This window comes from Jatropha curcas, chromosome 9, assembly GCF_041381405.1.
Source record: "Jatropha curcas cultivar XTBG-Jc1 chromosome 9, XTBG_Jcur_1.0, whole genome shotgun sequence".
NCBI classification, from domain to species: Eukaryota; Viridiplantae; Streptophyta; class Magnoliopsida; order Malpighiales; family Euphorbiaceae; genus Jatropha; species Jatropha curcas.
The window spans coordinates 3,792,002-3,804,674 of NC_143159.1; the positions used below are offsets into that span (position 1 = coordinate 3,792,002).

General features: G+C 34.4%; 3 protein-coding genes and 1 non-coding gene across 5 annotated transcripts; 1 reads left to right on the forward strand and 3 right to left on the reverse strand.

The window, feature by feature from the left end:
• Positions 1-1,151: 1,151 nt before the first annotated feature.
• LOC149493473 (uncharacterized) lies at positions 1,152-1,924 on the reverse strand. The gene has a single exon (XM_089726207.1). The coding sequence runs from the start codon at positions 1,708-1,710 to the stop codon at positions 1,243-1,245; it is 468 nt and encodes a 155-aa protein (XP_089582333.1). The 5' UTR covers positions 1,711-1,924; the 3' UTR covers positions 1,152-1,242.
• Positions 1,925-3,521: 1,597 nt separating this feature from the next.
• LOC149493474 (uncharacterized) lies at positions 3,522-4,356 on the reverse strand. The gene has a single exon (XM_089725714.1). It carries the CDS (start codon positions 4,276-4,278, stop codon positions 3,802-3,804), a length of 477 nt encoding a protein of 158 aa, XP_089581840.1. The 5' UTR covers positions 4,279-4,356; the 3' UTR covers positions 3,522-3,801.
• A 1,868-nt stretch (positions 4,357-6,224) lies between these two features.
• LOC119370178 (small nucleolar RNA snoR8a) lies at positions 6,225-6,313 on the forward strand. The gene has a single exon (XR_005177754.1). It is a non-coding gene; the product is annotated as a small nucleolar RNA snoR8a (small nucleolar RNA).
• Positions 6,314-8,360: 2,047 nt separating this feature from the next.
• Positions 8,361-12,288, reverse strand: LOC149493475 (growth-regulating factor 7-like). Of its 2 annotated transcripts, none has more exons than XM_089725781.1 (4): positions 11,658-12,288; positions 10,701-10,904; positions 9,824-10,208; positions 8,361-9,553 (listed from the first exon to the last, which is right to left on the reverse strand). In XM_089725781.1, exons 1-4 carry the CDS (start codon positions 12,025-12,027, stop codon positions 8,710-8,712), a joined length of 1,803 nt encoding a protein of 600 aa, XP_089581907.1. In that variant the 5' UTR covers positions 12,028-12,288; the 3' UTR covers positions 8,361-8,709. The 2 variants fall into 2 exon arrangements, with proteins under 2 accessions (XP_089581907.1, XP_089581906.1); XM_089725780.1 differs by having other exon boundaries at positions 10,677-10,904.
• Between the last annotated feature and the right edge of the window lie 385 nt (positions 12,289-12,673).

A 12,673-nucleotide genomic window follows, 5' to 3' on the forward strand; every position in this document is an offset into this window, starting at 1 on the left:
TTTAACTTCAAGAGAAAAATAAAATCATATTCTATTGATGTTTGTATCTGCAATCTCACGTTAGAATATGTATCAGGTATTGAGGAGATGGAGAGTTCAAGGCAATATAGCTAAAATCTGCCTCAAATTGATTTCTCTCCACATGATCAAGAGAAGTCTTAATTTTCTTCTGCTCTTCTGTATAAGTTAATTGCAAATATTAGCTTATCCCATTTTAAGCAGAGATTAGCTTATCTCCATATTGGACCCTTCATGTTCTTATTAATTTTTTTTAAATGTAATTTGTTTATGAAAATTTAATGGTTGAAATAACATTTCAAGAATTATGTAAATTTATCGGAAATCTAATAAATTAAAAAATAATATTACGGTCTGCAAATCACATCTGATTCGCATACAAAAAATTAAATAGTAAAAATACCTTTTTTTTTTTTTTTTGAAAGAGTCAATACGGAATGGTCATTTATTGATATATTAATACAACAGGGCCAATAAGAATTGACAACCAGCAAATATCTGATGAACAGGGAGACTGTAACTTAAGATTCCCGAATTTCCAATCCAATCCATAAAATAAGACCACCAGTTAGGCTGTCAGAGAAATTTTAACAAAACGTTTGAAAAATATTTTTTCAGTTCTCCCATCAGTAACAAAACTAATCAAATAACAATTGATTCCCTTCAAATAAAATATTTTGATATTTGGCAAAAAGATATTTTAATAAGTCTCACCAAATGGCATGATTTTATTGCTTGGTGTATAAAATTTAAAAGAACCTCTCTTTACTCAGTCAGCTTTATACGCTTTCAAGGACAGCATAAGAGGATCTGATTTAGATTGGTTTACAAAATTTTTTTTTTTTCTGGTAATATAACCATCAGAATCTGAAAGTCCGCTGGTGGAATATGAACTACTCGTTCGTCTTTGAGCTTCTTGATCAGCAAAACAAAATATTTACTTCAAATTCAATTTTACGAATTAATAAGCAAAGTAAAAACTTCATATACGATATAAGAATATTGTTCTTTTTCAGTATTAAGATTATATTATGATCATTTTGGCAAAAAATAAGGAAATTCTGACTAACTGAACTGCCCCTTGAATTGTAAATTCTTTGTATGTCGATTGAATTGATATTTGGAAATGAAAATTTAAAGAAATAATATTATTTTTTTGGTCCTTAAAGAAATAATAATTTTTAGTAATTCAATAGAAGACACAGAAGACTAAGAACAATACTTTCACACAGGGCTGCATTTCTGATCTCTTTTTCGATCAGTCTCATACGGAAGCTGAGAAACCCTAACTAAATTATCATCACGAACACTACAAGAGCTTTTACAAGACAACTTAAACATACCCTTCCGCAAACCAGACCTTGAGAATCCAGCTGATCCACCAGCGACCTTAGCTTTTGATCTAGTGCTGCTTTTAGTACACTCTTTATAAGCTGCCAGAAAGGGATCATCCCACTTTCTTGAAGAACTTCTCGAAGGAGGCTGAAACGTGCATGGCGGAAGAGGAATGCTGATTTCATGAGCTGAAACCCTAGGGCTTTCTATCGGACATGGAGGTGGTGGAAGCTTTACTACAATCTGATCTTGTTCTTGATTATTATTGATCATAGCATTCACCTTGGAGACCCCAGGCTTCTTCTCCCATGAGAAGGGAACATTTCCTTTGGAATTATGAGCCTTGATTTGATTCATGCTCGAACCAATTAATCTTACAAGAAGGAATGTGAGAAAAGAGAGGTTAACTGGTTAGGTTTTATATATAAAAATAAAAGGGGATGAACTTCGTAAGCTAAGCACATAAAATGTGAAGACAGGCAAAAACCTTTTAAACAAAAAGGGAAAAGACAGAGAAGCTGAGGACAGAAGACCAAGTCGTATAAATCTACATCATGGAAAGGTTTGGGAAGTTAGGAAAGGAGTTTGAGGCAAAGTGACAAGCTCTAAAGCCATTGACTCATTTCATTAATTACATACTAATTAAATTCAGATTTGGATGGTTTAAGGTCCTTAATTAACCAGATAAATAAACGTGTGCTACATATATTCTTCTTGCCGCCCTGTATAGTCTTTGATTGTCTTACGTAAAGACTAAGACTTGTAGTGCCAAATAAATTGGAATTTCTAGAAGAAGAATTATAGAGTGTAATTAAGGTGAAAGATTGTAAGAAGCTACATCAAGTGATAAGGCATGCTTATGTTCAATAGATGATTTCTGCAAAATCACGGAAAAACATTTATAGAGAATGATAAACATATATCCCGAAAACGAAGATTAATTTTATATATTCATAAAAAAAAGGTGTTAAAATACTAAATTGAAAATTTTTGTCTGAAGATTAAGAGATCAGAGAAAGAGATGCTTTCTTGTCCCAAGCTCAACCATTCAATCATCATTACTTTGACACTAGGTACAGATACAAGACCATGGTTGATATTGGTAGAGTTAGATAAAGCCAATTAATACACAGCCATCTGCTTGTCTAGACCCGCCAGATTGGACTCATTAACTACATCATATTTTGGTCTGGTCACAACTAATCCTCTCATTTTTTTGAATTATAATCCGATATATAATGTGGTTTTTATTATTGACATTAACAAAATGAAAATACACCACCTGGACTCAACAGAATTATTCCCTTACAAGTCTTGTCCTTCTCGTCATATTAAATACATTGGTTTTATCACGACCATGGCAAGTAATAGGCTCGAACGCTATATATGCACATTGCTTGTCCAGATTGGCAATAGGCACATAATATATATTATACAGTAAACCGGGCAATTGTTATTTCTATCGTATTTCTTTTTCTTCCTTTTGCGTTTATTTAACTTATTTCTTTAGTTTTTAGTGGGTTCATCTTCCCTTGGGTTTGATGAGTTCTCAAAGTAACACTTTAGTTAGATATAAGCACCCCTGTCTCCATTAAAGGAGATATAATTAAGCTTCCATCTCCACCAAAAACTTGTTCAGAAAGTGGCGCTAAGAACCAGTAATCTATGTGCCTGCAATAGTTACAACAGCCTCATGTCTAGCCATACTTTTGATCATGCAAATTTATTAGGTAATTAGACATGAATGATCAGTTGGCCTTCAAACCCACTTCTTGTTGAGTTTCAGTCTCTGCGTAAATTGGCTTGGCTGAAAGAATATATTAAGAAAGACACTTGCTACCTATAGTATTTATTCAGTTTAATGAATGTCAATATCTACCTGCGATTTCAAGAGCCATTTATTGTTAAATTTCATAAAACAAGGTTTGCAGTAAATTGATGGCTTAATCACTTCTTAGGCTTAATTGGCTCCTGTTAAATTACTATCATATAGCAAATTTATCATAATTTATTGAAATTAAAATAGAAATCAATCTTTATCACATTAAACAATTTATAATATTAACAACTTATCAAGGCATATAACCCAAACAATTAATTCACTTTAAAACATTAATTAATTGTTATACCTAAAAATAAAAAATAAAAAAAGGAGGACTCACCACATATAGTACAACTTTAAGTGCATAGTATTAACTCAAGTTCCAAATATTAATAAAATAAAATAAAAAGAAAGAAAAGAAATTCCAAGCACTATAGTAATTTCCTCTTCTTCGACTATATATATTGAAGAAAGGGGAACATGATGGAGCAACAGCATTGGTCACAATGCCTGTGAATCTGGGATGTATAGCAGGAGATTGAAAAATCAAAAGAAACTTAATTGGCAATGTCCTGTCAAACTAATTCATAACTAATTAATAATAATGAAGCTATTATTTAATTTATCTATTCCTTAATATCTCTTTCCTTTTCTTTCATGACCGGTCTAGAAATCTGAGACATTCTAACTAAATTATCATTAGCAACAACACAAGAATGCTTACACGAGAAAGTACGAGCACCAACGCTCTGTCTCCTCATCTTTTTCCTTCCTTCACTAATTTTACCAATACTTGCCAACTTACCACCATTTACAGGGTTTTGATCGGTGCATTTCTTGTAAGCCACCATAAAAGGGTCTGCCTCTTCTTTAAATTGGTTCTTGAAAGAACCTTTAGTTGCAGATAGCGAAAAGGGTAGTTGAGGGTCATCAAAAGAAACTGTAGTGCTCTTTGACGATGGACAAGGAGGAGGAGGCAACGTTTTTAGCCTGATATGCCATAAATTTGTAATTTCTTGATGTGTGACCTTGGACACTCCAGGCTTGTGCTCCCATGAGAAGGGCACATTCACTTGAGAGTTTTTTCCATTATTATGACTCATTTTAAGCGATGGAGGCTGGGGTAGTTAGGTTAGGATCATATAAAGTTGGTTGAGTTCTCAAAAAGAGGGTGCTCATGTGCTTTATGCCTTGTAACGGCTTATTTTCCTGGGAAAGAGAGTTAACTTTTCAACTAATTAAAAATAATTTGCTGGATCAGCAGCATGTCTTTTTGTAAGCAAGGAAAATATGACACTGCAGTTTCTTATGGGTGCTTATGCAATGACTCATAGAGTCATAGGTCATAATATTAGAAAATAGAAACTTGGGGGAAGTTGCCAAGAAATTGAGTTACTATTCCAACAACCTTTAACTGGTCAAATGACTTCATGCAGCTTCTTTCTTGCACATTTTCTTTTATCAGCAATTCATATTTTATTTTATTTAATTATAAAATCAGGAAAAATTTATTAAATCCAATATACTAACTCGAGCCAGTAAGCCTCTCCTATACACCCAAAAATTACAACTTAAATTTGATAAGTGAAAAAATCTAATTATCAAAAACTCCGTTAAACTGTACAAAATATACATAGATATATCCTATTAAAATAAGAAAAGATAAACAGTAAAAAACTTGCAAAAATCAAAAGAAACAACTCTTATTTATTATAACTAAGCTAAAAAAAAGGTACTTCAGCCTCCACACTTTTTTTACTAGACAAACTGTAAACTAATTGTCATTTTTATTAATATTCCTGAATTCAATTGAAAAATGTTCAATCAAACTTATTAAAACTTTTTCACCGTCTGCATATGTAGGCATGGGCGGATGCACATATATTGGAAGGGGTTACATCAGCATGTCTCGAACTTTAACCATTCAACATTTTAAATATATTTTCAATCACTTTATCCCTACTAATTTTTTATAATTTTCTTCTAGCTATTATATACTATTTTGCTTTCCACATTTAAATCTTGGCTCTAATTTATATATTTCATTTGCAAAATAAATTTTATGAATAAAATAATGATCACGAAGTTAACATGGAATTAATTTGCATTCAAATTTGACAAATAAACGTTTGATATTGTTATGTATTGGACAAATTGTATAGAATTATAGAAAAGTACACTTTCTTTCTTGCATAATTTGTATAATTTTATTCACAAGGAAACAAATGAGGCAGCGTAGGTCACTGAGTAATCATACTTTTCTAGTTTTCTTTCATTGTTAGGTACGACTTGGATTATACGACATATGTGTAACTTTCAATCTTCCATTGCTAATCCTCGCTGTTCTCAGAGAATGATCCATGGTGAATTATAAATTATGTTTGTTTAGATCGGATCTATAACTTAACCAATGAATTAAACTCATACAAATAAAATTTTAAAATATTATTTATATTTTTTTATAATTTATCATTAGAAATATTCTTGTCTTATTAAAAAATTTTATTTTTTTAATGATTTGATTAATGGATAGAGCGATAAACTTAGTTTAGACAAGTCAATTATATGAATTATAATATTATTTTTTGAAGCAGCTTAGCTTGATTTTGAGATTTTCTCCTCAAGGTTTGTTGTTTTCTCATTTATTTAATACTCCCTTTGTCCCCTTAAATTTGTGAACTTTTTTTTTTTTCCCCACTTGACTTTTTTGGGGGAATCAAGATACATTAACTGTTTTTTCAATTTTACCCTTGTCTAAATGTACCGACTAACAATGTCTCTACATTAATTACAGATTGGGATGATACGCCGTCGTGGAGTCTTCTCTTTGAAACGGCGTCACTTCAAAAATTCTCAGGAATAAGTTCCTGTTGCTGGGCTGGGATTGTGTTATTAGGGTTAGGGCTTTGGCCCTCTATTCTCACCCTTGCTTATTTAAGTGCCGTCTTCGACGAAACCAGGGTACCAAATCAAACACGAGTTTAGCTTCTCATTCTTCTTCTCTGCAATTTATTTCGTTTCTTCATTTTTCATTCAGTGAAAATGAGGGTTGGTTGCCATGATTATAAAAAATTCCTCGTTCTGAATGCTATAGCCATGGCATGACAGACCCTTTTACACCCATAGAATATGAGCACCACCCTCTAATTTCTCTCGATTTGGGTAATTGCTTTATTATTTAAAAATTTTAGTTTAAAATTAGTCATAACTTTGCCTGTTGTGAATTTTGAGAGGTAGAAATATTGTTGTTTTGATAATTGATCTTGTTGTACAACTAATTTTCTAGTTTGGTTAGGATCTATTACGATTGACGGTTTGTATTTTGATGATATAATTGAAAACGATTTAGGAGATGACTTCGATTTGCAGTGCATTTAACAATAATTGCATTGTGTTCCGTCAACTCCTTAGAATTAATTGGTGGTGTTTAAAGCCTTGATCTGATGGAAGCAATTCTATAGATTGGGGTTACGCACACCTCCACATTATATGTAATATTCAGTTTCAGACAAAATGCAGTGATGAAAACGCTCTTATAGGGATGGAAGCGGACAATGCATTTTTGGATACCAACTAGTGGAGGAGTGTTTTAAGTAATTAAAGTTACGGGTTCGGAAAATTTTAGATGATTTCTCAAATACTGATACTTAAGCTGTGTTGTATGGATAGTAAATTTCTAAATGGATTTTGATATGAGCAATTTAACACTGATTCCATCTCATAAATGAGATTTTTTTGATTCATTCCTAATAATGACTTCTGAAATGAAATTGAGATTATTTTATTTATATGTGGAGAAATGAAATTGATACGAGTATTCTCCTACAGAAATGACAATAGGGATATACGGAAACATTTTTTGCCATGTTATATATTAGACTGTGGATTGCAGGCTGGGTAGCGGCTGGAAGGGTTATTTATCTTGCTTGGCAGATAAATCGATCGACTAGCTTGTTATTGTTTTCATCTGTTTTATACAATCCCTGTATTTTGCATTGTACGCATCAGAGGATGTTGGGTTGCTGGTTTCCTGGTGAGATTGGGTTTGTGTAGTTCAATGGAGGCCGAATTACAAGCTTTCGTTCATGGTCTTAATATGGCTTGGGACTTGGGTTGTAGAAAGCTAGTGGTGAAAGTAGACTCTTTGGTCGCAGAAGAACTTTTGACAGCAAGCTTGGTTAGTAATTTGCGTGTCTCAAACGTGCTACTGCAAATTGAAGAAGCCTCAAACGTCCTTGGCATGGCATATTTATATTCAACCCTGTTACAGGGAGGCGAACCGGCAGCGGACAGATTAGCCAATTTGGCTGTTTGACAATGTGGATGAATGAAGTTTTGAACCTCTTGCCATGGGATATGCAAGGTTTGACTTGACCAGAATTGTTAGGATTCTTAGTTGTCTTTTCCTTTTGGGGTCTTTCTCCTCCTCTGTATCCAATATATATATATATATATATATATATATATATACAGTACATAAATGAAAAAGAAAGCATATTTTGGAATATTTTTCTCTCTTTTTTTTTTTTTTTCTTCATTTGTTGTGCTTCCATGAACATATGGCCCAACGATATTTTTTAGCTGGCCTTGCACTTGAAAAGGCTCTGGTTGAGTTTGAAATTTTTGAAAAGGATTGGGACCTAATAATTACAATTTGGATTGAAGACTAGTTGAATCTGACACTAGGCTCTCTAAGGATTGTTTCCCTTTCCCCCCTTTGTATCCTAACTAAATAATTGATTTGGCAATGCCCAACCTGACAAGCTCACCCTTAAGATCAGACTTACCAATAATTGAGCAGAGTCCTCCATTGATGGAGGAGGATGCAGCCATTAAATTGAAATTCTTTAATCGCTGTTGATATTAACTCTCCAGCCTGGCTACTGCCCATTCTTCATCATTATTTTATTTATCATGGCTCCTCAAGTTCTTTCTTATATCACTAAAGTCTGATACTTGAATTGAATTCTGCCCCCTTCTGCAACTAGATGAAATGGAAATCTGTTACTTTCTGTCGTATCGTTACCTCTAGAGAATTTCAGCTAGTAACAGCTTGTAAATCAATGAGAATCAATAAAAGAATCAATTTCAGCTAGACAGGTACAACGCATCGTTTATGGTTGTCAAATTCTCACATGGCGCCATACAAATTAGAGCCACTGTAAGATAATGACATTGACAAATCTAACAGAGAATAAGCAGAAATTAGGATACCAACAAATTTTCCCAGTCTGGAACACTAGCAATTGCTGTTGGCAACAAGCAGCCAGCAAGCTTACCCACTAAACATACTGCAGGTAAAAGACTTCCTCTCACCTAAGGCACGCACACAAGAAGAAAACAGAAGTCTACAATCCATAGCAATTAATCTAGTCCATCATCACTAAACAAAAGCATAGACAAAAGACATATTATCAAATGAATATAAAAAAATAAAAATAAAACAGCAGTTATATTTTTGATAACAGAAGATAAATCTCATTCATCTATCATCTTCTTCGTCACCTAAACTACTTAATCGGCAAGTCAGGAAGTCACAAGGCAGACAATGAGGAAGGATGCACTAAACTTGGGCTAAGGTCATTACTCAGGCTTGCCCCTTCTGTATTCTTGTTGTTCTCTGCTCTTGGGCTGCTTCCTGCACTGCTATTTGACAGAGAATGGAATGTAGTTTTTTGCAAGACCCCAGTTGGAGATGAACCTAACCGAGGACTACAATCCCATCCCTCAGCCAAGAGGTTCAGAGCCGATGAATTCTTGCACTCCGAGGCAGTGTTATTGGTATTGTGCAAAACCTCTCCAAGTGGACCACCCATAGAAGTTCCCCAAGGGATGGGAATCCAATTTGCGTGCCTTTGGTTTTGTTCATTGAGAATAATGCCAGTTCCTGTTCCCATTTTTATAGAATCCAGATCACATGATAATCTTAATGGAGAGGGTGCAATTTTTTCATTGTTTGAAGTGGAAGTGGAAGATGTAAAGTCTGCAGAAGCTATGGGGATTGAAATTGATAACTGGGTTCTATTTGATTGCACATCAAGTGGAGGCCATGAAACGGCAGATTGATCACATTGGCTTTTAGGCCAATCATCCATGAATTGGCGAACAGAATGTTGTGAAATAGTCTCCTGGCCAATGAGTTCCTTAGAAGAACCAAAGTTTCTGCTGATTAGGGATGAGCCATTCTGAGAAGGGTTGAGGAGAGAGTCAGAGTTGACAAGTCCAAACTCAATTTGTGAGGATTCCTGATATGAGTTCTGTTGTTCTAAATTCAAGAAAGGGTTTTCTCTAGATTTCATGTTGATGTTGGATGGTGGCATGGACAAACTGGGTGAATCTTGCATTCTTTCACCCAAGTTCTCTTTATTGAGAAACATCCTGAAAGACATTTACCATGCACACAAGCCATCAATTACATGAAATAAACACCTTAGAATAAAAACTAAATAGTTAACAAGACATCAGTATATTCTGCAAGGATGTAAATGAAAAAGTCCCAATTCCTACCTGAGAATATCAAAACAATACAAATTAACAAAATTGCAAATGCTATTAGACTACCACAATATTGCAAACATGAAAATGCAAATAGATGAAAAATGATAGGCAAAAACTAAATCCATAAGATGTAATAACTTTTGCTATTACCTGCTAAGCGGTGAAGTTGCAGAAAGATTAGATGAGCTATCTGGCTGCAAGTTCTTAAGCTTCTGATGCTGATGCGGTGTGATGGTGAGGCTGTTGGATGCGCTGCTGCTTTGGATTCCAACTACTGATGCTGAAACGGAAGAGGAGGCAGTAGACATTTGCTTCGCAGTAGTGGTGGTTGTAGCAGCAGCAGCAGAATGGCCAGTTTGGCCTTCCACATGCTTTCTTGAACGATGGCGGCCCCTATTCATATGCCGCTCGCAGTACTTCTGGTCGGCAACTGCATCTCTTGAGCACCGCCATTTCTTTCCATCAGTCCTACGACACCGACCTGGCTCTGGATCAGTGTTGTTCGAGAACCCAAGATGGAAAGTACCCCATGGCACTGAGTTTCCAATTACAAATGGAACATATATTAGCTTATAAAAACAAGTGGAACATATTACAGTACAAAGTCCCAATTTTGATTCAATTGACTACTTCCACTAAAAAGAGTTTTCACTTGAGATAATCCAAAAACCGCTAACTAACTGAACACAGCTAAAAACTGGTGCTTTTCACAGGAGGAGATTTAAGAGAAGAAAAAATATTTTTAATGGACCAATAATTTATGCTTACTAAAATTTCTATACTTAGATTAGCAATATTTTGACATTGAAAAGAGTACTCTCCGGCAACATTTATTTATAAGTTGAAAATCATTACTCATTAGAAAAGTAAAGTTTAAAAGTTACAGGTATAAAGAGAGAGGCCATACATAACTTTATGCATCAGAGTGAAAGATATAGAGTCGTTTGGAAAGACATGTAAATCTAGTGGTTGTGGACAAACAAAAAAAGGATATAAAACTTACAAGTATTGGGTCTGAGGAGTCCACCTGAAAAGCTAGAGAACCCAGCAGAATCAAGAGCTTTTCTAATGGGAATTAGCAGATTAGAAGGTATAGGAACATTGGCGGTTATGTATTTATAGATCAAGGCCTGGTGTTCAAGCTCCATCCACTGAGATGGAGTAAAAGGTCCTCTAGCCTCTGTGAACACCCCATGCATGTTTGAACTATTGAAACTTCCATAGTCGTACCCTGAAAGATAAAACAAAAAAATCTTTAGGTAAAAAGTATTGGGAAAAAACTACAGAGACAAAAGCCAAAATTCCAAAGTCTTGTAGCAGCAAGCTGGAAATGGAAAAGGACTATCTTGGTATAAACGGTAAAAAATTAAAAAAGAAATACAGAAAGGGGTCTGGCAGGCAAGCCAAAATCATAGCTTTGTCTGCAACATTTAAGGGGCTACAGTAATCATGAATTAGAGGGAGAACGGAAAACAAAAGAAAAGAAAAATAGAAACAGGAGGATTCAACCCAGTCAGAGAATGGGTCTTTCTTGTTGCGCTTGCTTCTCCCAGTTTTCACTTCATAAAATTTTCCTCTTTTGAGCACACTGGTCTCCTTTGTTTGATTAATTTCGAAACCCATCTCCCATAAACAGAAAGATACAAATTTTATCAGAAGTAAAAAAAAAATAAAAAAAGGAATTTGTGCACTTTTCCTTTGACATGACTTGAAACAAAGACCATAACTAGATTTCCATGAAAAACTCTCAACCACTACCAGGAATCAGAACCTGAAGGAACCAATAACATGATCAGAATTCATCAGATGTCTAATCTTATAAAACAACCCTATCTACAAATAAAACCTTGGCTCCATGCAACTATACTCATTTACTTCCGGAAAAGGAACCAAAACATATGCATCATTTCATTCCCTGAAATAATGAAAATGCATATGATAAACATCTGCTAAAGCTTTATATAGTGATTCTTAAGTAAGGTACCTGTTCTTCTATTGTAAGCAGAAGAAGTACTGAGATGAAAGCTAGGGAATGAGGCGTTGCGAGGGCTCCTCTCCACTGTAAGACCTTCTGATTTGGGACAGGAGAAGCTCAGCATCTGCTGCTGTCGATGCCCATCAGTAGTATTAGATTTGAGTAAAGTATTTCTTTGTGGAAGCAGCATTGACTCAGTTTTGGACAGTTTAGAGCTCCTCCAATCATGTTCAGTAGTATCAGATCTCTCCTGCTTAAGAAACCCAGATCCGTACAACTCCTGCTTTGTTTCGCGATCTGAACTAGCAAGGGAAGCAAAACCAGAACTAACATTATCTGAACCCACTAACTCCTCCAAACCCACAACCCCAAAATCCATATAGAAAGCAGTCCACGAAAAACTACAATCCCTCTACATTGAAGAAGTAATGAAATTTTAGGCCACTGGCAAAAGAGTCATTAGCTTTCAGAGTTGGATAAAGGCTCATTTTTGGAGGGTGGTTTAAGAAGTGAAATGGTTAAAGTTACAAACTTTAACTGGAACCAGTCTGGTTTTTGCTTGAAGTTGATATTTTGGAGAACGATAAATTATTGGAGAGAGGGAGAGTGTTTGACTGTCTTGAGACAAAGGTAGAAGTAATACCTTGTTTGGACATCTCCATTTCTCTTCTTTGAAAGAAGGGTGAAAGTGGCAGGGGTAAAAAATAAAAAAATAAAAAATGAGAGAGAGAAAAAAAAAAAATTTTTTTTCATCTAACGGATGTGGATAAAATCATAAAACTAGCATACTATTGCTGTTCTCATTTGAAAAGTGAAAGTTTGTAATTAATTTAAAAATTTATAGATTGTTTTGATGAATAAAATTAGATGGATATTATATATAATATAAATAATTTCTCATAATTTATTATATGGTGCTAAATACTATTATATTTGCTAACAATATTGCATTTTTAATATTATTTTATATTTTTTAGTCTTTGACATTTGAGTTATACCAACTCATTTACAATTTCTGATTTTTT

Bases quoted from the DNA above. Each gene is read 5' to 3' on its own strand.
- LOC149493473 (XM_089726207.1), bottom strand. From the start codon at position 1,710: ATGAATCAAATCAAGGCTCATAATTCCAAAGGAAATGTTCCCTTCTCA.
- LOC149493474 (XM_089725714.1), bottom strand. From the start codon at position 4,278: ATGAGTCATAATAATGGAAAAAACTCTCAAGTGAATGTGCCCTTCTCA.
- LOC149493475 (XM_089725780.1), bottom strand. From the start codon at position 12,027: ATGGATTTTGGGGTTGTGGGTTTGGAGGAGTTAGTGGGTTCAGATAAT. The intron at 10,905-11,657 runs GTACCTTACTTA...TTTATCTTTCAG, and splicing joins TGCTTACAATAGAAGAACAG to GGTACGACTATGGAAGTTTC. The intron at 9,554-9,823 runs GTAATAGCAAAA...AATGTCTTTCAG, and splicing joins GCAACTTCACCGCTTAGCAG to GATGTTTCTCAATAAAGAGA.